Below are 24,929 nucleotides of genomic sequence, written 5' to 3' on the forward strand. Positions count from 1 at the left end.
ACTACGCAGATATGGAAGGAATTGGAAACACAAAGTACTACTTTGTGTTTCCAATTCCCTTGGCCTTTGCTTCGAGTTTTACTACTTTCCCACGACATAGAATAGAAAATTATACACTTTTTTTAAAAGCTGTATGTAATAAATAATAATCTACGTAATAATACATTTTTTTATAATTTTATTTTTAATTAACTTTTTTCTCAATTAAATTATACAATGTATAATTAAGCGGGCGACTAACCCAAAAAATCAAACATCGTCCTTCTCTCTTCACACTCACGCCCGTCTTTCATATGCCAGGTGAAAAAGGACGACGCGGATTCATCGCCAAATTAGTTTTTTCTCAATAACTCGATAAATATACAACATTTTAAAAATCCGCTAGGTCGATTTCTCAATGATAGAACATTATACAATGTGTTAAAATATTAACTTAGTTCAATGCACGGTTATGACAATAAATGAAAAATTCGTGAAAATTAGATGCATCTTTGTGATTTTTTTCTATCAAGAAAATTTTAAGATATCGTGTTTTTGCTCAGATCAAATTCTCGGAAATATAATGTAGTATCTAATTTTAGAAAATGAAACAATTCGGGGCTTATTTTCAAGTATAAAAATGAATTATAAAATTGACAATAGGCATGATGACTATTTTTTTTTCTTATCGGTAATTGAAGGACACTTAAAAAATAGAAACACCGTTGAAAGAATGACTCTTGATAGCTTAAAAATTCACCAAGATATGACAATTCAAATATCCCATAAAAAAGACCTGCCCGGAACGCTCCATACAAAGTGCTACAAAAGACTGACGTCAGTCTTTCGTAGTTTGTACGCATCGGGAGACAACTTTGTTCGACAGGTATATTAAATATTGCGTTTATGAAAGTGGTTTAATAACAAAAGTTGCTTTAAATTGCATAAGTAATCGAATTGTATACAAATATTAAGAAATTTAATTGAAAAAAAAAAATCGACTTGAATTTCCAACTTTAAAGGCGTACTTATAACAAAAAAAAAATACAAATGCTATCAAGCTGAAATTTTGGGAACACTTATTTTTTACCGTGATTTCTTTATTTTATTAACAAAATTAGCTAATCTTTGACCTTGTCATCATCCCTATTTAGGGTTAGTCGCCCCCTTAATACAAAAATTATTTTAATAATGATTAAGTATAATATTATTTCAAAACTTTTGTTCGAGACAATCAGCTTAATTTCTTCAACAGTAACAACTCTATATTATTATGCAAAATGTATGTAACAAAAGGTCTTCTTGTCTTCGTTTGAGACATTGAAAAAGTCACATACCTAACAGACATAGACAAAAAAGATAAATTGATTATATTAATTAAAATTAATAATAATCAAGTGAGCTGCTGCTGGCTTCTGCAGAGACAGGGAATGTCATAACTTAAATAGCATTGACTATAGTCACACTTTGTACCAACTACCAAAATTAATATTTCATATATTTATTAAGTAACTCTTTTATGGCAAAATTCTTATTTTAAGTTTCAAGTGATGGTGGTTTAAATTATTATGTGCATCATACATTTTATTAAAGAATTTACACATTTCAGTAATTCTACTGGCAAATGAGCAACAATTTATAATTATTTTCTAGTAAAATTAAATTTAACTTATTGTACTACTGTATACATATTTGTAAGCAAAATAATAATCTATATTTATCACAGTTCATTTGTAGTATATAAATACATAGGTAATAGATTTTGTTTACTTTGTTGATAACAATTTTCTACTATAACATAACTTAATACTTCTTTAATATAAGTATCTACTTTGAAAAGTTACTAAATAGTATAAAATTAGAAGTGAAAATGATATTTTTAACACGAAATTGGCAGTAACCTAGGCTATTTCTAAATATTTTGTGACTAAATAGAAATTGTCTATGATAAAAACGAAAATCAATGGTAGTAACTGTACAGCATAATTTTGCGACGTAGTCATTCTGTTCTGAGTCGGAGCGGGTCTAGGAAGGGAAAGTCGGTCGCACTGTGGCACTCGGCCTGATGGAACACTTTTAATGGCACCTCCTTAATTTTTTTCACTTGCACTGGCTTATTGTTCTTATTGTTTCGCACTTTGACTTCTCTCTGCCTGTTGTTAACGACTACGGGCACTATGACACGCCGCCCCACTTCGTCTGTGTTTTGATTTTCAGCCGCCTCCAGGGCTGTCTCGACGTCTATGAGGGAATGATTTCTGCACTCAAGCAGGGCTGCCAACTGTATTTTTTTACATATTATTAATGCAGGGGCAATATAATTAAATAACTCAGGGATATTATGTATTCCACATATCCCTAAGCTATTGTTTTCAATCCAATTCAATTCGTTTATTTCAGACAAAGTGTTTTATAAACGTCATCTGTTCTCTAAAGATATTGTGTTACGAGTACAATTGTTATGATTTTCTATACCTAACCAATGACATTGTGCATGTTCGAGGGCCTAGCAGATCTTTATTTTACTGAGTGTAAATGTAACTTCAGGTATACCTGCAGTATCTGGTTGAGCGGGTGCGCGGCGTTGGGCGGGGGGCGGGGCAAAGCGGCTCGCAGCGCGCGCGCGGCCGGCGGTAAACGCGCCCGCAGTAGTGCTAGCGTGCCGAGCGCGCGCGCCACGTCCCCGCCCTCCGCCACGCCCTCCGACACGCCTCCTGGACCGTCACCTGCTTCCGACCCCGACCACTCCACGCCCTCCTCCTCACCGCGCGCGTCTGTTATACTCGACGACATAGACACGCTCTCACGTCTACTGCGAAGATAAACATCATAACATTTTACAGCAATAGGGAAGATAATTAATTTTTATTATGGCTTAACCGATTCAGTGCGGATGACACGGCAGCCGTGTCATATGTGTTTTTAACGTGTGGCGTATGACACGTAAGCCGTGTCATTTAAAAAACTATTGGATCTCCCTCAAATTACACTTTAGAAGGTTCTACTCTGAATAAAACCATCTTAATTTTCCACGTAGAACATGCCTATAGGCTTCGTGTCTGAATATTCTGTGAATTGAAAAAAAAATAGGAGCCGTCAACCTTTTTTAAAGGTGCATTCATTGCGGATTACACAGCAGCCGTGTCATATGTGTTTTTAACGTGTGCGTATGACGCGTGAGCCGTGTCATTTAGAAAACGATTGTATCTCCCTTTAAATACACTTTAGAAGGTTTTACTCCGAACAAAACCGTCTTAATTTTCCACGTAAAACAAGCCTATAGGCTTCGTTTCTGAATATTCTGTAAATTGAAAAAAAACTAGGGTCTGTCCCTTTTTAGGCCGGCCGTAAATTATCCGAAATTTCTGATCAGAAAAATTCGGACGCCCGCCGGAACGCACTCTGTTCATATAATATTTTGTTGTGGACCCCGCCTACTATCAGAATTCTGACGTGTCAAAATGTATAAGCGTCCGTATTTTTCTGATCAGAAATTCGGATAATGTGCGGCCGGGCTTTTTAGTAGTAAACTTTTAAGAAAATAAAGAAGTAGGTAATATTGAGAGTCCATATTATTCTATATTATTTTACACTTTCAAGTTCTTGCGATTTTTTTAAACAATAATGTAGAAAAATACTTGCGTTGATATCAAAGTATTAACTTAACAACGAACTTCTTTAAATTTATCTACGAACGTATAATTTACATCGGAAACCCAGATCTATTTAATATACTTACTCATTTTACTAACTTTGAAACCTACAAAAGGTTTGCAACATCTGAATAAAAATATCGCTTACCTGCCATTTTCAGGTTATTACTTAGTAAAACTACTCGAAATCAACTCAAAACAACGTAACCTTCCGTTAACATCAATGATTTGGGTTCAACTAAATAAATAAAGTTAAAACACGTGTAAAAATCAAGAAAAACAATAAACCTTTTTGAACATGGCGGGTGACACGGTAGCCGTGTCATCTACTTATATAGCGTTTGACACGGCTAACGTGTCACGAGAAAATTATATGCCGCCATTACTGAAAGTTTAAAAAAATGTGCGCCGCATTGAATCGGTATAAACATAAGTAATTTCACGTAAAAATAAGATTACTACAGTCAGTAAAAAAATTAAAATAAAACATTTAAGTAATGAAAAATTTCTGGGTTTCAAACTGCCTATATTTAAATTTTGAAGCTGAGCGCCAGTCGTGTCGGTCTTCCCGCTTCCGTCCCACCTGCACCGGGTTACGAGTTTTAAAAGAATAGAGGGTGCTCTTGTGTACTGGGCACATGCACTGCCCAAGTGTAGGTCCTATAAAAATGTACTCCTGCATAACTGGCCTGGTTACAATGAAGCCGACCCCGGCATCAAAACCCGAGGGAGTTGTTATTACTATTACTTATTTCACTTTCCTATACGATGACGCCCGCAACTCCGTTGCGCCAATTGCGGTACATTTGGTGCGGCGGCGGGTACATTTCTCTGGTTCTTTATAATATTAAGTAGAGGCGGGAGGTCTCCTTGTTTTGGATTAAAGCGCACGCAGGGTTGAGAGGGAATGAGAGGGTTGACGAATTAGCCAAGGAGGCCGCGCTGAAATTGAGAAGGAAACCTGACTACGATCTGTGTCCTGTTTCATTCGTCAAGCGTATCTTGAGTGAGGATATGATTGAGGAATGGAACAGGAGATATGAAGTGGGAGGGACGGCCGGAGTCACGAAGCTCTTTTTCCCAGACGCTGCTGCTGCATACAAAATAGTACAGAAAATAGACATCACACACCACACCACACAGATTCTGACCGGTCACGGCGGATTCGCCTTCTACTTGAACAGATTCAAGCTGAAGGAGGATCCGTCCTGCCTGTGTCAGCCAGGAGTTGAGGAGACGGTTCCTCACCTGCTACTCGAGTGCCCAATTTTTGCTAGCAATAGATACGATATTGAGCCGAAATTGGGCACATCGATAACGGGTGAGAATCTGCCATCCATCCTGGGGGGTAAAAAGCGGGATATCTTCCTGGCTTTTTGCAGGATAATCGTGGGTGTAGTAAATAAGCGTAACGGTAGTATTTTGTGTGATAACAATAATTAGGATCTAATTTTAAGCTGTGAATTGTGATATTAGGATAGTCTCTGTAATTTTGGTTTTATATTTGTGCCGTTGTTTTATTATTTGACATTTTAATTGTATTTTATTTTAATTGTTTATTTAGTGGAATCATTTGTATTTTTATTGGAATTGGTATTTTAATGTAGTGTTAATTACATCGTATATTTATATTGGATTGTATGTATAGACAAATAGAAAATAAATAGCAATGATAATGTTAGGGGGACGAAATAATATTAAAAAAAAATATATATATTAAGTATGTATTAACAAGTAATACTCACGGCGGCGTGGGCGGGGACGGCGGGGGCGGGGCGGGGTGCGTGCGCGGCGCGGCGAGGTGTAGCGCGAGCGCCGCCGCGTACGCCGCACGCACGCGCGCTGCACGCATTAGCACGGATAGCGCGCCGCCAGTATCACATGACAACACTGCAAATTGAATATTTATTTATTACTTATTATACACAAAAAATATATTACTATCAGAGAAATTGATTTTTGCACATAGTAGACGTACACAATTTGAAAGGGAATATAGTACAATAAAGACAGATAAGGACATATACTTGACATAAAGCAACCAAATAATTATAGATCCACCATTTTATGTCAGTGAATCAATTGCCCAGATAGTAAAGTTAAAATCGGGCACTTTACCTTTAAGCAACTTGCATTTGTTAATTACGTCATGTCAACATCTCATTTACGATGCGATAAAATTTCATACACTCATGTTTTTGTATTATTTGTGCTGTGTGCAAATAAAGTAACGAAACTAAAATTGTATACTTACGCGTATCTCTTATTGACATCAGCATGGCTAATATAAAGTAATGTATGTTGGGTAACATAGGACCATCCGCAAATAAAAAACCCCACAGCTGTGGTATGTCGGCACGTGGAAATTCTCTCCCAAACAACAGTCGAAGCCAGCGACTAAAAATAAAAGTAGGGCCATCTTTTTTCAACGATAAATCTTAAAAAAGTCAATGTTATTCTAAAGTTTTTGATGGGATATGGTTACTAACCATATAAAAACGTTTTTTTACAGTTTCTGCGTGAAATAATAATCATAAAAACTTAGACATTTAAAAAGTAGGTTAAAAGTAATATTGTTATATATTATTACAAAACCCTATTTGTTATTAGGTAGAAATATTAACGTACATCCCAAAGAGTTCCATAGAAATGCCACATTCATCTAAATGTATCGCTAATTCGGGATCCAATTTCATTAAATACTCCTCCTTTACGAATTGCAAATATTTCACTGCTTCGTTTTGATTCTGTAAAAAAAATTACAAAACAAAATTATTTCTGCAAGTATTATTTATTTATTTAAAAGGCTTAGCCCTATTGAAATAAAAAAAAAATGTTGATGACGCTGATGATTTTTCTAGACACGCGGAAGTGAACTTACAGAAATTACAAGAGCATAGGTAAATGCATATTAAATTAAAGGTGCTCCCTCACCACGAGCATTCACTTGTAAAGAGCCCCGGAGACGATCAAACGGTTTGATTCAAACCTTACGTGTTTAATGCAACCGTTTGACAGAGTAGACAGAATTATATGTCTATTGTGCGTTTGATGTCGGTTTGAACGGTTTGTCAAACGACACTGCGCAGTTTCATTCAATACGCGCTGTCGAGTACACGTCTTCTGAGTTGTGATGCAGAAGATGCTCTAGATTCTAAAACGAGGATCGCGATTTTCTTATCTTATGTTTATAACGTTAATGTCCTCTGTCAGAAGAGAAAAAAAAAGATATACGTGGGAGAGCCATGCTTCTGCACGAATGAGCCGGCTCGACCGAAGAAATACCACGTTCTCACAGAAAACCGGCGTGAAACAGCGCTTGCGCTGTGTTTCGCCGAGTGAGTGAGTTTACCAGAGGCCCAATCCCCTAACCACTAACCGTCCTTACCCTCCCCTATTCCCTTCCCATCCCTACCCTCCCCTATTACCCTATTCCTTCTTAAAAGGCCTGCAACGCACCTGCAGCTCTTCTGATGCTGCGAGTGTCCATGGGCGACGGAAGTTGCTTTCCATCAGGTGACCCGTTTGCTCGTTTGCCCCCTTATTTCATAAAAAAAAGACTGGTCCAAAGAATGGTATGGACTATGGACTAACATAATATCGTTTTACCCACGAACATCTACAGAATGTGCTAGAAACTACAGCTTCTTTCTTTTTTTCTTCTTCATAATCCAGCACTAAACTAAGCCGGGATTGATCAAACCTTCAAACGCGTCGGAACACGATCAAACGGCGCGTCAAACACAACGAAAATATGAAATTTCATCAAACAAGCTTCAAACACGTAAATGTTTGACAAACCGTTCAAACTAGCTTTGTAAACGATGAAATCGGTTTGAGTCAAATAAAAATTTACGTGTTTGAGTCAAACCGTTTGATCGTCTTCGGGGCCCTTAATGTAACATTATAGATTAGTTTTTCAGCATTACATTACAAAAATAATTCCCTGACCGACGAGAAATTCACGTGTAATGTAACATTAAGGGTGGGTTGCACCAACTTACTTTAACTATAACTGTAATTTTAACTTTAACTAGAACTTCAATGCAAAATGTCAAATCTTTGGTTAAAGTCAAAAATAGACGCCATATTTAACCATAACCATAGAGCTCGTCAAGGCTTTAAATGAATGTGACGAAAAAAGGAGCTATCGCTGTCATCATACAAAAACGCAATTTTTGACAGTTCTCCTACTACTACTATACTAGCAGCGCCCCCGCCCACGTTCATTTAAAGTCTTGTCGGAACGCAACAGACATCTGTCAAATTCTGTGGTCAAAGTTATGGTTAAAGTTAAGTTAGATTTAACTATAATCATAACTTTAGCTTTAAACCACGCCTCTAGTGCAACCCACCCTAAAGATTCAACTTTGAGCATTCCAGCTAGTTGATGTTACAAGTTGTATCAAGACTACTATCAAGATATTATTAGGTTGGGGAAAAAGTTTCTTCGCATTTTATATAAAAACTAGATGTTCCGCGCGGCTTCGCCCGCGTAATTTAGGAATGTCACGGTAACCGTACATTTTTCCGCAAAAAAAGAAAACTATGTCCTTTTACGTGGTCTATTCCTCATGTGTGCCAAATAACATAAAAATTGCCAAATTTCTTAAGATAATAAGCCATTTTAAATAATTTCCTCCGTTTTTTCCACGTTTTCCTCTATTCTTTCGCTCCTATTAGTCTTAGCGTGATAAAATATAGCCTATAGCCTTTCTCAACAAATGGGCTATCTAACACTCAAAGAATTTTTAAAATCGGACCAGTAGTTCCTGAGATTAGCGCGTTCCGTAGGTACTTCATTTTTTATCAAATTTCCCTTTAAATAAATGAATCATGGACATAATATTAAGTAAATTGCAAATTGAAAAAAAGCGGCATGCGCCCCGCGCCACGCGCTACCCCTCCCGCGCGCGGTGTCCATGCGTAGAGTAAATACTAAATAATGATTTAACTTTAAGCTACATTTACTCAGTGATCAATTGATATTATTTTAATAAGATTTTTTTTTCATTTAATCAATATATTAATACGTGAGCCAAAAACTTTGTATCCCTTTTGACGAAAAATGGGGAAACGTAGTCGAATGAAATTTTGCACAGTTATAGTTTATATGGTCAAGGAGTGCATCGAGCTAATATTATTTTGAAATTATGCTTTTATCATACATTTTTTTAACAAATAAAACATTACACACACAACAACACACTAGGAAAAATGACAGATTTTTGAGTGACAAGCCTATACATACTAATGATACTCTTTTATTTATGGTTGAAGTCTGTTGACAACAAGGTGACAAATTGAAAACGGATTATAGTTTTTTTTATTGAATCTTAGATACCTACTATTAGACAATGCTTACACGGCCAGTCTGAGATCAGCTGAGTCTCAGAGACAAGAGTTGAAAAAAATATGATGAAGTCAATATTTTTAGTCCTAATGTCGTTGAAACTATGTAAGGTCAAATTTAGACCATTGGGCGATCTCTAGTATTATTAAAAAGCCAAATATCACGTCCTCGAGTATTGAACATGTCTCACCAGTCATGTTGTATAATAAGTAATCACTTTGGAGAAGTCCATACTAATATTATAAATGCGAAAGTATCTCTGTCTGTCTCGCTTTCACGCCAAAACTACTGAACCGATTACAATGAAATTTTGTACACAGTTATTCTAGAGTCTGAGAAAGGACATAGGCTACATTTTGATGTGGGAAAATATCGATGAAAATTAATTCGCATTGCGCGTGGCCAGCGCTCATCCCGGGGGTCCTGGGTTCGAGTCCCGCAGGCGGAACAAAAAGTTTTCAATGTTCCTGGGTCTTGGATGTGTATTAAAATAATATTTCAAAAATCTTAAATATATTTTATGTATAATATTATAAAAAATCCAGAAATATATCGATGCAATGAACATTTTAGTTCTAATACGATTCAACAGATGGCGTTTTATTTTTTACTTCATTGTAACATAGAACTAAACATACTTATTAGTTATTATGTTTTTGTTTATAGTTTTTAATACGTTAGAATATTATGTTTAATAATATTATCACTTGGTATAATAATAATCAATCTATCTTATCAGAACTCCTACTGCATTTCTAATATATGTGACAAGTTGACAACAGAAGGCGCTCTAAAATAAAGGAGTTCGAGTGTACCGTGTTGGCCTATATTCCATCCAGAAAATATATCAATGCAATCAACATTTTAATTCTAATATATGAAAACAGATGGCGTTTTATTTTTTACTGCATTAGGCCCAATTCACACCGGATCGGCAGCGGCCGGCAGCGGCGCGAAGAGCACTTTTAGTGTGAAATAATTTTAAATTGGAGTGTCTGTTTGTAATATTAAAATAATCGTTTTTTACTTCATGCATATGAATATTTAGACGGTACTTACACCCAAATAACAATTTTTAGAATTTTTGTCTGTCTGTATGTCTGTCTGTTTGTTCCGGCTAATCTCCGAAATGGCTGGACCGATTTTGACGGGACTTTTATTGGCAGATAGCTGATGTAATAAGGAGTAACTTAGGCTACTTTTTAACTGACTTCCAAAAAGGGGGAGGACATTTTTTACTTTTTTATTTTTTACCTATGTATTTTACATTTTGTTGACGCGGACGAAGTCGCGGGTAACATCTAGTGTTTTATAATAAGCAATAAGTACTAGTTAAGAATGGTGCAATAATACAGGATGTTTTATTTTTTCCGAAAAAGAAAAAGAAACATCCAAGGTGTATTATTGAATTAATTTGTAGTGTTGCTAGTAAGGAATAATTTCTGATAATCATGGGCGTACCGAGGGGGTGGGGCAGGGAAGGGCAGCTGCCCCCCCCTGGATAATGTTGACGTCCCTACTAAGTAAATTATCTAGTACTTTATGTATAAAAATTAAAAATCAAGAAAACGAACTTTTGCCATTTGTTTGCAATACAATATTTTTACAACTAAAAATTATAAATTTTTTATTCTTTATAAACACCTAAAAATAAGATAAATAATAGCAATCCTAGTGCAAATTTCTTCTCGTATATATATATATATATACAGTGTGTAACAAAAATAAGTGATAATACTTTAGGGTGTGTACGTGTTCCTTGTAGAGAGTTCACTGTGAAAGTAGCAGCTCTGAAAGACGAAATTTTTTTTTCACTTTTGTATGGGCAATGGCCCGAGCATCACGAGTTTCCCCATACAAAAGTGAAAATTTTTTTTGGTATTTCAGCGCTGTTACTTTCACAGTGAACTCGCTACAAGGAACACGTACACACCCTAAAGTATTATCACTTATTTTTGTTACACCCTGTATATATATATATATATATATATATATATATATATATATATATATATATATATATATATAATTGGAATCTCGGAATCGGCTCCAACGATTTTCATGAAAATTAGTATATAGGGGGTTTAAGGGGCGATAAATCGATCTAGCTAGGAATCATTTTTAGAAAATGTCATTTTCATCGAATACCGAGCAGAGCTCGGTCAAATAGCTAGTAATACTTAATTACTCTACTCACATGTACAGTTTTGGATGTGGGCAAGCGGCCGGTGGGCGTTGGCACTACGTCCCCCGTCGTGTAAAACCGCTCTAGACCCTTCATAACAGCACTAAACAGCATGCTGTTTATAAAAAATACTTTGTCAAAAAAAGTCTAATATAATATGACAAAAAATAATAATCAAGAGACAAGATTTTATAGGTGAGAATTGTGATAAATTGATAATATACCACAGTTCACACCTATTCAGCAACAAAAGGTTAACAGCATTTAAAACAAGTACGAAAAGATTTTAGAAAAATAGTAAACTATAAAACTTATATACTTACTAGCTATCATGTTCTAAGTATTTTTCGTCTAGAAATTGTTGTAGCGTGTCACTGAAAATAAATAAAAGATGGTGTAAAAATATAAATAGGATTGTAGTAAATACCCACATATTATTATAAATTAAAGTTTATTGTAAGAATGTACATCACTGCAAATAAAATCTCTGACTAAGAATGATAATACAGTGCCTTAAATGAGTATGTTATACAATATTGGTGTCTTTGTTTATGTAAGGGCCTTTTTCCACGTAATAGACAAGGTAGCAAAAGGCTTTGTAGCAGCGTTACAAAAATCTTAATGTAAAAAATAATGCATTAGTCATTACTTTTTTCAATGTTAAAATGAAATAATAATCCAGCGAATCGATTCTTTACTACATATCGATTTTAAAATTAACCTTTTTGGCACCAAAAATCGATTTTTCGATTAATCCTCTGTCCCTGTTTCAAGATAATTAAGAGTTTTTAGGACGTGACAGACAGACATGGGTCCGTCTGTCACGTCTCTGGCGCTGCGGGAAATGCAGCCCCTTCGCCCGTGCGTCACAAAACGAAGAAACCTGGACTCGCCGTGGCGGCGAAGACTAGTCGCTAAAGACTTTGACTAAAGAGGGGAAGGGGGAGAGGGGTAAACCCCGTACCCCGTACCACTCCCACCTTCAGGAACCCCACCGTTTTGGAGAAATTTGCATTTCAATTTTTTTTGTGGTTATTGACCTGGCTCCGGTGGGTTAACCTCTCCCTCCCCCTCCTCTCCTAAAAACTTTGGGGTATTCTCATAAACCTTTACCCCTATCTTACAAAAGTCAAACTTATTTCATCTTGGACCTTACTTTTCAGTTTACTCTCAATGAGTCCTTTCATTTTCATTTAATATCCATATTATAGGACTGCATAGAAAATAACTATTTCGCCATATTGGATGGACCGCCATATTGGATTTAGAGTGATGTCACATACAATTGGTACTTCAAAATTGAGTTCAAAGATTCCACCCGAACTTACTTACATACATATACAGAGCAAGTAAAATAAAAGCTTTTAAAAATAATGTGTAATCAAAATTTGGAACAGTACTCATTAATATTAAAAATTGTAATTTGTAATGTAGGTTTTTAAAATACTCATTAAATTAAAAAATGAGTAATGTAAAGATGGTACTTACATTTTACATTACAAAAAAATGTAATAAGAATTTATTTTGTATGCCATTACAAAAAAAAAAATTAGTAATGGGAACTGACTGCATAACTCATTACTAAAAGTAATAAATAAATAAATAAATAAATAAAATTTATTTTCAGACAAAGAAGCCCATATTATAAATAATTTTTGACAATAAAATAATTATGAACTAAACAAATAATCACAATGCAGCTCATCAGCTCATCTTGCTACCCTGACATGTAGCTCAGTGAGTCTGCGAAGGAGTGGAGAGTCAATTCGCTCCGCTATCATCTTCAGGACCCCATTCCGGCTCTCCCGAACTCTATGCACCACTGACGCTACCTTTTTCTGCATAATCGCATAGAAATCGTCGACTCCTGCATCGGCAAACATCCCGGATGCACTGCAGTATCGAGGGAGCCGCAATAGAGACCTGAATATGTTATTGTAAAGGACCCGCAAGGCGCCATAGGTCCGTTGAGTAAAGCTGGCCCACAGACCACAGGTGTAAAACGCCTGACAAAATGCTTTAAAAAGCGTTATCTTGACAGGCGCTGTACACCTGGCAAACCTGTGTGCCAGCATATTACCGCGGACCGAAATTGCCCTGCGCTCCCTCTCAATATCCTCCTCATCACTAAGAGTATCTGTCACCACGTGACCGAGGTATTTAAATTTTGTAACACGACTCCGTTGAGTAAAGGTGGTGGACATTCTTGGTGATTGAAAGTCTTATTATTGCATTGAAATATCATGTACTCACACTTACCAACATTGTACTCTAAGCCGTGAAGTAATGAGTAATGGACACTGACTCCATTACTAAAATTATGAGTAATGGAAACTGCTTCCATTACTCATTATAATGAGTAATGAAACGTCAATGCATTAACTAAAGTAATGCATTATTTGCAACTCTGCTTTGTAGATATTATTAGTAAGTTTACCTCAATAGCGAAGGTGCGTGTATCCTATCCATGTGTAGCTCATACATGAGGGGTGCGAGTATTTCGTGCATTCCCTGTCTGTAGCCCGGACAAGGGTGCGTCCGGGCCCAGAAGAATAACATTCGCACCTGGAATAAAAAAAATTACACATTTGCGACTTTTTACGCCGGGTTAGTTCCTGAACTGGTCAGAAATTTGTTCGCCAAAATATTATTTAAAATATTATTAATCTATTCAGAAAAAGATGTTTTCAATTTATTACTTATTTTGGGGTAAATAGTAACAACAAAATAATTATACTCCCAAGTAACTATCCAGAGCCTAAATTACTACCACACCAAATTTGACGAAAATCATCATCATCAGGTAGTTCATAGTTGTAGCGTGAAGTATTAAGCAATTTGTTTAAAACAACTAACATAAGTACATATTGCATACTCTCAAACTTTTGGATTTACATATTTGATAATATAATATGTTCTTTATCTTCAAAAAAGTTGCTGTAAAATATCAATCTTATTTCTTGTGAGTATTTTAAATTATAAAATACTAGATGTCCCGCGAGGCTTCGCCCGCGTAAATTAGGAATTTTACAGAAACCGTACATTTTCCCATAAAAAATATTTCCCCCGTTTTTCCCACATTTTCCTGAGTTTCTTCGGTCGTATTAGTCTTAGCGTGATAATATAATATAGCCTATAGTCTTACTCGATAAATAATCTATCTAACACTGAGATAAGTTTTTAAATCGGACCTGTAGTTCCTGAGATTGACGCGTTCAAGCAAACATCCTCTTCAGATTTATAATATTAGGTAGGTATAGATTTTTTTTAATTATCGCTTGACAAACTCGAGTCTCGATCTAAAAGACTATGAAATGGTATAATATGATAGTGATGATGATGATGATGATGATGATGAATGTAATTTGCATAGTAGCATATGCTTTCTGTTCTTAAAACAACGCCGAAACTCCCAAACTTGTATCTATAAAGAATCAGGAGTTCTCTCAGCACCTTCCGAACTACGGTATACCAGGTATATCTCGGTGCAAAATCTTACTTGTTGGTAGCATATGCTTAGAATACTTCTCACGAAACCAAAGTCACCACATGTTTCCCTATAAGTTTTGAGGAGTTCCCTCGATTACTTATGGATCCTTCATCAGATCACCACTTTTGTGAATATAATACCAAATTGGGATGATACCCTATATACCAAAAGAAAAATTTTGAAAATCGGTTAACAAACGGCGGAGTAATCGTTGAATATAAGAAAACGAACATAACACCTCCCCCATTTTGAAAGTCGGTTAAAATTGTAGCCTATGTGTTATTCTGATGTATAAGCTATATTATTGTAAAGTTTCACTAAAATCCGTTCAGTAGTTTTTGCGTGAAAGAGTAACAAACATCCATAAACGTGGGAGAGCCATGCTTCGGCACGAATGGGCCGGCTCGACCGGAGAAATACCACGTTCTCACAGAAAACCGGCGTGAAACAGCGCTTGCGCTGTGTTTCGCCGAGTGAGTGAGTTTACCGGAGGCCCAATCCCCTACCCTATTTCCTTCCCTACCCTCCCCTATTCCCTCCCCTCCCGTATTACCCTATTCCCTCTTAAAAGGCCGGCAACGCAACCTCAGCTCTTCTGATGCTGCGAGTGTCCATGGGCGACGGAAGTTGCTTTCCATCAGGTGACCCGTTTGCTCGTTTGCCCCCTTATTTCATTAAAAAAAAAAAAAATACATCCACACATCCATACATCCAAACAAACTTTCGCCTTTATAATATTAGTAGGAAGTAGGATAATAGTTTTTCTGTCTTGTATGTGCCTGTACGTACTCACCATCATGTCTTGTACATCTTTGTCTCGAAAATAAGCTTCATCTGGATATGTTCTTACCACATCCTGTAGTATCAATGCCTTTAGCTCATTGTCACAAAAATGCTGCTTCCAAGCACTCTAAAATGTTTAGCTTAATATGATTACGGTACTTCATACAAAAATTCATTCAAGGATTCTTTGATTATATTAAAATCAAGACATGAATTTGTTTGTTAGCCTACATTAAAATGTATGCAAACATACAAAATATACATAATATTATGTACTTAAAAGATTTAAGAAATATTATTTCTTACTTTGTCACTCTGTGATAATGGGTCATCTCCAATTACGTTACGAGGATCCATAGACAGCTTGGCCCTTAGGTCATTGTAAAAATTTCTATGCCCTTTGATGCTATAAAAATAATAATAATTGATATTAATTTATTAAATTTTAATTTTAAGGGCAGGTTATCCTGCCGCGCTTAAGGGTTCCGTTCATATCAAGAGCGAAGTTTTTGGTCCAGAATCGAATGCTGGAGTATCAGCGAGGACTGCCAGAAAGCGGCTAGTGGAGGTAAAACTTGTAGGAAGAGTTACACGGAAAGTTCCGTTACTGAAGAAAGAACACAAACAAGCAAAATTGGCGTTCGCAAGGAAATATGGACATTGGACTGTTGCTCATTGGAAAAATGTGCTACTTTCTGACGAGACCAAGATAAATTTGATTTCCTCAGATGCCAGACAATATGTGCGACGGCCAAAAAAGTCGGCCATTAATCCAAAATATACAAAGAAGCAGGTGATAAAACATAGAGGAGGCAATATTAAAATCTGGGGCTGTTTTTCAGGACATGGAGTAGGGCCTATAAAAAGAATTGAATAGTGAGTTTAAATTCTCTATTACGTACAATTTTTGAAGTCGGTTTTATCTTTTTTTACGAGTATGTTATTTATTTTTGTCGATATAATAAATTTTCCGTGTCTTCGTAACTTAATTTCTAATATTATAAATTACTTATATATTATGAAAAAATAAATTCATGATATATTGAAAGAATATTATTAATTTTATTGTATAAGAATATGTACCAAGGAAGCAAAAGAATCTTTGTGCAAAAGTGGTTTTAAAGATATCAACAGGGCAAATCTTAAATTTTCGGCGATTGGCTTGTTTTAGATACTTGTCGTAGTCTAGAGTAGTATGTTTTTTAATTATAGTTCCTAAAATAAACAACTGGCGCCTTGGCAAATTCCAACCAACTTTTAGTATACACCTCTGGTATCTTTCTAGGCGCAACAATTTGGTTTTCGGAATGCCACCCCAAATAACTATACAGTAGGAAATGAGAGATTGGACGAGAGATAGATATATTTTTCTAATGAGAATTTCATCACAAATGTGTCTGATTCTATAAAATAAAAATGATAGTTTACGGACTTTTTTAACAATACCGATATATATATATATATATATATATATATATATATATATATATATATATATATATATATATATATATATATATATATATATAGTTATTTGGGGTGGCATTCCGAAAACCAAATTGTTGCGCCTAGAAAGATACCAGAGGTGTATACTAAAAGTTGGTTGGAATTTGCCAAGTCGCCAGTTGTTTATTTTAGGAACTATAATTAAAAACATACTACTCTAGACTACGACAAGTATCTAAAACAAGCCAATCGCCGAAAATTTAAGATTTGCCCTGTTGATATCTTTAAAACCACTTTTGCACAAAGATTCTTTTGCTTCCTTGGTACATATTCTTATACAATAAAATTAATAATATTCTTTCAATATATCATGAAAATAAATTAAAATGTAAATTAAAACTAATAACTTGGTTAACTGGTTTAAGTTACGAAGACACGGAAAATTTATTATATCGACAAAAATAAATAACATACTCGTAAAAAAAGATAAAACCGACTTCAAAAATTGTACGTAATAGAGAATTTAAACTCACTATTCAATTCTTTTTATAGGCCCTACTCCATGTCCTGAAAAACAGCCCCAGATTTTAATATTGCCTCCTCTATGTTTTATCACCTGCTTCTTTGTATATTTTGGATTAATGGCCGACTTTTTTGGCCGTCGCACATATTGTCTGGCATCTGAGGAAATCAAATTTATCTTGGTCTCGTCAGAAAGTAGCACATTTTTCCAATGAGCAACAGTCCAATGTCCATATTTCCTTGCGAACGCCAATTTTGCTTGTTTGTGTTCTTTCTTCAGTAACGGAACTTTCCGTGTAACTCTTCCTACAAGTTTTACCTCCACTAGCCGCCTTCTGGCAGTCCTCGCTGATACTCCAGCATTCGATTCTGGACCAAAAACTTCGCAGGGGTCTCTTTTCGTGAGAACAATCATTCTGCGATCATCTTGTGGGGTGGTTTTTCTTGGTCTCTTCTTTCTAGGCACAATTTCAGTGGTGTTATGCGTTTTGAAATATGCCACGGCATTGTAGACCATGTTTTTGGAACATTCCAAATGATCTACTGCTATTTTCTTGTACGGCTTGTACGTTGGTAAAAATTGAACATTGTTGCGTCACCAACTCACCACTCTTCTTTTGACCCAAATTTTTAATCATTTCATGAGTTTACAAGACACACAATAACGATCACGCTTTTCAAATTAGCACCAGAATTAAGAAAACGCGAAAGAAAAGCTATGACTTTTTATTTTTGTTTTAGTTTAAAAGGCAAAAAGTAAATGTCTCTAATTAGATGGCCAGATCTTTTGTATCATATTTATTTGTTGATGTGTTTTGGTGAGGTTATAATATACGAGTAGTATGTATTTATTTATTTTTTTATTTTATGCGAAGAACTAGAGCACTATCAGTTAATATGTTTATAAAGTAACAGACACTAATATCGAATATAGGTGATAATAAAAGGACTTGAATAGTTAATATTGCTTGGTGCCTTAACTGTCCCTAATTAGTTGACCACGACTGTGTATATATATATACTAGCTATTTCACCGAAATGACATTTTCTAAAAATAATTCCTAGCTAGATCGATTTATCGCCCCCGATACCCCCTATATACTAAATTTCATGAAAATCGTTGGAGCCGATTCCGATATATATATACTTATTTTTGTTACACACTGTATATATACAAGAATCGCTCGTTTAAAGTTATAAGATATATATATATATATATATATATATATATATATATATATATATATATATATATATATATATATATATATATATATATATATATATATATATATATATTTTAATTAAATAAGGGGGCAAACGAGCAAACGGGTCACCTGATGGAAAGCAACTTCCGTCGCCCATGGACACTCGCAGCATCAGAAGAGCTGCAGGTGCATTGCCGGCCTTTTAAGAGGGAACAGGGTAATAGGGGAGGGTAAGGATGGGATGGGAAGGGAATAGGGGAGGGTAGGGAAGAACAGGGTAAGGGATTGGGCCTCTGGTAAACTCACTCACTCGGCGAAACACAGCGCAAGCGCTGTTTCACGCCGGTTTTCTGTAAGAACGTGGTATTTCTCCGGTCGAGCCGGCCAATTCGTGCCGAAGCATGGCTCTCCCACGTCTAAAATAGACGACGTCTAAAATTGAGAATATAGTTTATAGAGCAAACTAGACCAAAAATTGTGATTTTTGTATGGGATTTTATTTTATTATACTTAATATTATTATTAATTATTAAAGTACACATATAATTAAGACCTTGGTGAAAATTTCAAGTGCCTAATTTAGAAATAAATAGTGTATTAAATGACGTAATCGAATGGTTGAATAATAATAATTTGAATGTAAATATTAATAAAACAACATATGTACAATTCTATAATAAAAAGGGCAAAGGAAAGGACCTGTGCGTAAAATATGACAACGCGGTATTGAAAGAGGCTAAAACTGTAAAGTTCTTGGGAATCACTATTGACAATAATTTGTCATGGCAGGCACATATCGACAAAACTTGCAAAAAATAAACCGGTATGTATATCTCCTTAGATCCCTAAACAAAACCGCCACTGCTGAAACAGCTCTAATGGCTTATCACGCGTTTGTCATGTCAGCACTTAGGTATGGCATAATAATATGGGGCAACTCTGTCGATATAGCACGACTATTTATTGGACAGAAAAAGTGTATCCGAGCCTTATGTGGAGTCCACCATACAGAATCTTGCCGCCCCCTTTTCAGAAAGCTGAATATCCTCACACTACCTTGTTTATACATATATGAGATAAGCATATTTGTCAAAAAACATATTTCAGAATTTTACACAAAAAAGTCTCAGTTTCTAAACAGAAATACTAGGTATCCCGACCAGTTAGTATTGCCTAACTCAAGAACAACCTTAGCTAGCAAGGGATGTTATAATATGTCAGTCAAAATTTATAATAAACTGCCCAATGACTTAAAAGAATATCCATTATCAACTTTTAAGAAAAAACTATTCAATTGGTTGGCAGAGAAGATTGAATGAATTTATGTGATAATTGACTGACATGTTTATATAAATTATTTTATTTAATATTCTAACAACATTTTTGTTACAATGTTTGATTTGACATCAAAACTGAATGTGTACTTTGACTTATTATTATTATTCCTTTAAATATTATATAACTCAAATGACTTCTTTTCTAATTGCAATTTGACATGATATTCTTAATCATTTATTCTTTTGATATATTTAATTTATTGTATGGTTGTCCTCAATTAATGTAATTAATGTTAATCTAAAAATGTAAAATAGTTGTATAAGCTCTAAAATATATTTTGCATGCTTCAATTAAGCAGAATGTTTGCTACTGGACCTATACTTTAAGATCTGTTTTGTTAAACAAGATTCTATGCAAATAAACGATTATTATTATTATTATTACTTGTTGCCGTTGTTGAGATAGAGCAAAAAATCACGTTTATTGTATGGGGCCCGCGCGGCGGTATTGTGCTATAACGTCACAAGCGGTCGTGGGACTGTTAGCGGGAATCAATATTTTTCGAAACTTTGAATGCCTATAAAATCAAAACTACTAGGTATTTTTGACTGCAACAAAAACTAGTGTATTTGTATGCATACAGGTTTTACTGTGACAAAATTTCAAGCAATTTGGCATACCTAGTAACATTCTCCATTGCATACGTGGGAGAGCCATGCTTCGGCATGAATGGGCTGGCTCGACCGGATAAATACCACGTTGTCACAGAAAACCGGCGTGAAACAGCGCTTGCGCTGTGTTTCGCCGAGTGAGTGAGTTTACCGGAGGCCCAATCCCCTAACCCCTACCCTACCCTCAACTATTCCCTTCCCTACCCTCCCGTATTACCCTATTCCCTCTTAAAAGGCCTGCAACGCACTTGCAGCTCTTCTGATGCTGCGAGTGTCCATGGGCGACGGAAGTTGCTTTCCATCAGGTGACCCGTTTGCCCCCTTATTTCATAAAAATAAAAAAAAAAAGAGTGAGTACTGTGAACGTGCCCGGTGCCAGTTAATTGACCTATACAATCAAGTGGGGCCATTGTCAATAATAATTCTCAAACAGTAGTGACGTCACACAGACTATAGATCCGTTTTGGCGCCAAAATTTAAATTGACAATTTTAAACCACATTTTTGCAGTAATTTCCAGTGTTTTAATTTTTTCAATATACTATTCTACATGGAGTTCTTTAAAATAAACACAAAAATAAAAATATCGCATCTTCTACGCATCTACTAACATTATCTATTATTTTCGTTCTACCAGCAAAAATAAACACTTGGACTTGTTATTATTTGTTACTCTAATAGGTAAACAGATAATGAGAGTTCATTTCAATATATGTATTTAAAACAATTTTATCAGCTGAGCCTTGATTCACTTTAGAAAATGGTCAATCAAGTGAGTATAAATGATAAATTTACCTAATCACAATGTCACCCGAAGGAGGTGGTATGGCATTGAGCAGTATAGCCCAAGCCAGGCTATGAGGTCTAACTAGTTTTTGATTAGTGGCAGCCTTTTTTAGATATTCCATGCTCCATGTGGGGAACTGAAGGCTGAAAAATAGATACATACATGATAGTAAAAAGAATGTTAAAGTTTAAACAAAAATTGTTATCTTTCAACAAGCTCTGTAAGTAATTCCTGTAATAAAAGAAAGAAAGGCGCTCTTTGGGGACGTCATCAAGACTCGGAAAAGTAAATTCAATATTATTTTATGAAACAAGCAGTAAGATTTACAAGTTCATGAACAAATAAATAACAGGTTTCAACTTACTCATAGTCAATAGCATCTACGAAATTATTTAAAGTAATGGTTGACGGATTTTTATTCTTGTGCTGTTCCTAAAATGATTAGTATTATTATTATTAATCATCATAATAGATTAGTAATCATTTTGTATGTAACAACAATAAACTTTACCATTTTTATAGAACCATTACATTAGTTTACTATGTACAGTTTTATTTTTTGGTATTAATGTAACGCCCATTACTTTAAATTGTTTTATTACTATCTTAGGATTTAAGAATTATCCAATGTAATTGTTTTTAAAATAAATTTACAGTAACAGCTGAAAAGTACAATAAAAAATAGCGGACAATGGACAATTGATGGACAAATGACAATGGACATTGACACTTGACTTTTGATTTTTTTTCTTCTTTTCTTATTATGGCACTTCGGCCATTTAGCCATGGCCAGTGTCGAGTTTAATATGGCGAGAAAACAATATTCTAAAATTGTAATATACGGTCAAAAAATCAAGTCAAGTGTCGGTCGATTCAGTAAAGTGGTAGACGCTTTACTGAAACTTTCGATGGAGTTTTGGATTGGAGGGAACATAGAATAGCACGTTTCTGGATATTGCATTACTTTCCTACACTTGTGCACAATCCCCGCGTTATATTTGATGTTAAAAACGATCAAAACGCTCAAAATAGGAGGCATTTTAAGGCTGATTCTCCAAACCGCAAAATTTGGTTGTCCGGACGTATAAACTACCCGCAGAGATACATATTATGTAGATCTTTGTATTTTTTTATAGTAATTTAAGGTGTGATCTAACTGGGCCACTTAGGTTCCGTAGAAAAACTTAATTGTAAATATAATTAAAATTAATTTAAAGGTCGAAAAATTGATTCCCTGGACGTGTCCTGTCCCCAGAATTCACTATAAATTCCCAAAAAAATCCTACAAATGCCCACAATTACGATGAAATTCTAAATTTCAAAGTAAATAAATCGTAAGAGTATAAACAAAATATTTATAAACATATATATCGTTATATAAATAGAAAAAGTCATTTTAAGATTTGTCCTGGCTCACATAGTGATTCCCTATACGCTTCACTTGGAGGCTCGTACCTCCCTAGTTATAAGAAGCACGTGGTTGCGGGTGCGCAGGGCGGGAGGTTCGATAGCCCTCTAAACATCATGGAAGGAGGTCACACAATTCATTGCTCCGTTTCCGAGTTACAAAGGAAAATATCTGATTCCCTCAACCTTGGTTCCTTACACAATTGATTCCCTTTTCGCTAATTGCAATGTCATTTCCAAAGTTAAGTTTGCTTAGACACGATGTAAACGACGATAATGAGTATGGTTTTTAGTTAGACTATTTATTGTTACCTACATGCACAGTTTTGTACACCTCAGGAAAAACTAACTTTATTGATTCCCTCTATATACATTTTCGTCATCAAAATATTTTACATTTGTTTATCTAATTGGTACATATCTGTTAATTTTTATTAAAATAAATTACATTATCTTCATATACTGATACAAATAAATGACACCAATAAGTAAAATATATAAAAAAAATTCTTAAAGTCAAAATATTTCATATAAATTCATTTTCCATTCATTGTATTTGGTTTTAACGAACAAGTTTAGTTTGTAGACAATTTTATATATGTTTATATTTAAATTGAACATGTGTATTTAGCTAAAAAAGCTTTTTTCTATTAGCTTTGTTGATTCCCTAGGTTAGAAAAATTTAAATCAAAATATCTTCTAAAATTGTGAAGTAAAAAGGGCCCAAACAGATAATTATTTTATAATTCACTTCATATTAATACGCGATTATTGATTTTAAAAAATATGCAGAACTAAAAATGTACCAGGGAATCAACTAAATAATCCAAATCCGGAGAAATGCCCTTAAGCGTTTTGATCGTTTTTAACATCAAATTTAACGCGGGGCATAACGAATATCTAATGATAAATGGCGGCACTTCACATGGCTATAAATTGTATTTGCCTATTTGACGTATTCGCCATAAATATTCGTTCAACTCTCAAAAAGTGTTGATACACTTTTTGAGTTTGATTTGAATCATGATTGATTCATGATACCTATTTTGAATAAAAAGATTATTTTTTTATTTTTTTATTTAATACAATCAAAAATCACCATATTGTTATACAGATGGTATGTTTGACAAATTATTGGCCTTATTTGCCTATTTAACAAATATGACTAATACCAAGTAAAAGTTTGGTATTTGACGTCCATGTGTGGAAGGTTGCCTTTATTTGCTTGTTTGTGTTGCGTCAAGAAAGTCATGACAGGCGGGAAAATTTTCTAAACGTATTTCACGTAAAAGGTGTATTTTTTTCTTTTCACAGAGAACGCTTATTACATTTAAAATAATATTGTCACCTTGCACATTTTTATCTCGAATTAATAAAGTTCTCTTATTTTTTATTTCATTAAAAAAAATCCGTCTGTTATGACTTTCTTGACAGACTAATGACTATACTTATTCGTCAATAATTTTGCCAAATGCAAGAAATAGCCAATAGCAAATACAAATATGAAATAGCCATGTGAAGTGCCATCATAATATCTTACCAAACTCAGATACATAACACAATTTCAGGAAAATAAATAATAATATAATAATAAATTATGATGACGGGAATGTGAAATAGCTATAATTTATTATCACTCTTTCACATTCCCCGAAAACTCGACTTTTGAGTTTTAACTTACTAGACCTTGTCGTCTGTCGACGTTCCTCTGCTAGGTCCAGTCCAGTCAGCCAGTGCGTTAGCATTCTTTGTGGGTCTAGACTCTAGTCCAAAATGGCCAATGCGAATATTACCTACCAACTACCAATAAAATCTCGTAGAATTGGACTAGCTAGTGTACTGGACTGGACACTGGTACAATAAATTATTATTTGATTTTGCAGCTGGACCATAGACAAAAAGTATTTTTGGCTGTGGGCTGTGGCCTGTGGCCAAGCTGTGGCATTTGGCAGTGGGCTGTGGGCAGTGATGCCAGATTGGGGGGAATCCCCCCAAATTTGGGGGTTTTTTTAGGTGATGGGGGAAAATTGGGGGGAACAATTTTTTGGGGGGATTGTTGGAGGAAAAAAATCTGGGAACAGACGGCGAAATCTAAGTACTATGGTCCCGTTTTTACCCTTTGGTTACGATTTACGGAACCATAAAAATGATCAAGGAGCTCGCGAAGA

The 24,929-nt window shown here is 35.1% G+C and overlaps 1 protein-coding gene across 1 annotated transcript; it reads right to left on the minus strand.

The window, feature by feature from the left end:
* Positions 1-1,547: 1,547 nt before the first annotated feature.
* On the minus strand, positions 1,548-21,984 carry LOC121727445 (TBC1 domain family member 5). The gene is made up of 13 exons (XM_042115302.1): positions 21,866-21,984; positions 21,719-21,786; positions 21,363-21,497; positions 15,750-15,849; positions 15,454-15,570; positions 13,608-13,735; positions 11,494-11,544; positions 11,183-11,285; positions 6,261-6,379; positions 5,887-6,029; positions 5,378-5,522; positions 2,533-2,779; positions 1,548-2,260 (listed from the first exon to the last, which is right to left on the minus strand). Exons 1-13 carry the CDS (start codon positions 21,866-21,868, stop codon positions 1,979-1,981), a joined length of 1,641 nt encoding a protein of 546 aa, XP_041971236.1. The 5' UTR covers positions 21,869-21,984; the 3' UTR covers positions 1,548-1,978.
* Positions 21,985-24,929: the final 2,945 nt, after the last annotated feature.

This window comes from Aricia agestis, chromosome 5, assembly GCF_905147365.1.
Source record: "Aricia agestis chromosome 5, ilAriAges1.1, whole genome shotgun sequence".
NCBI lineage: Eukaryota > Metazoa > Arthropoda > Insecta > Lepidoptera > Lycaenidae > Aricia > Aricia agestis.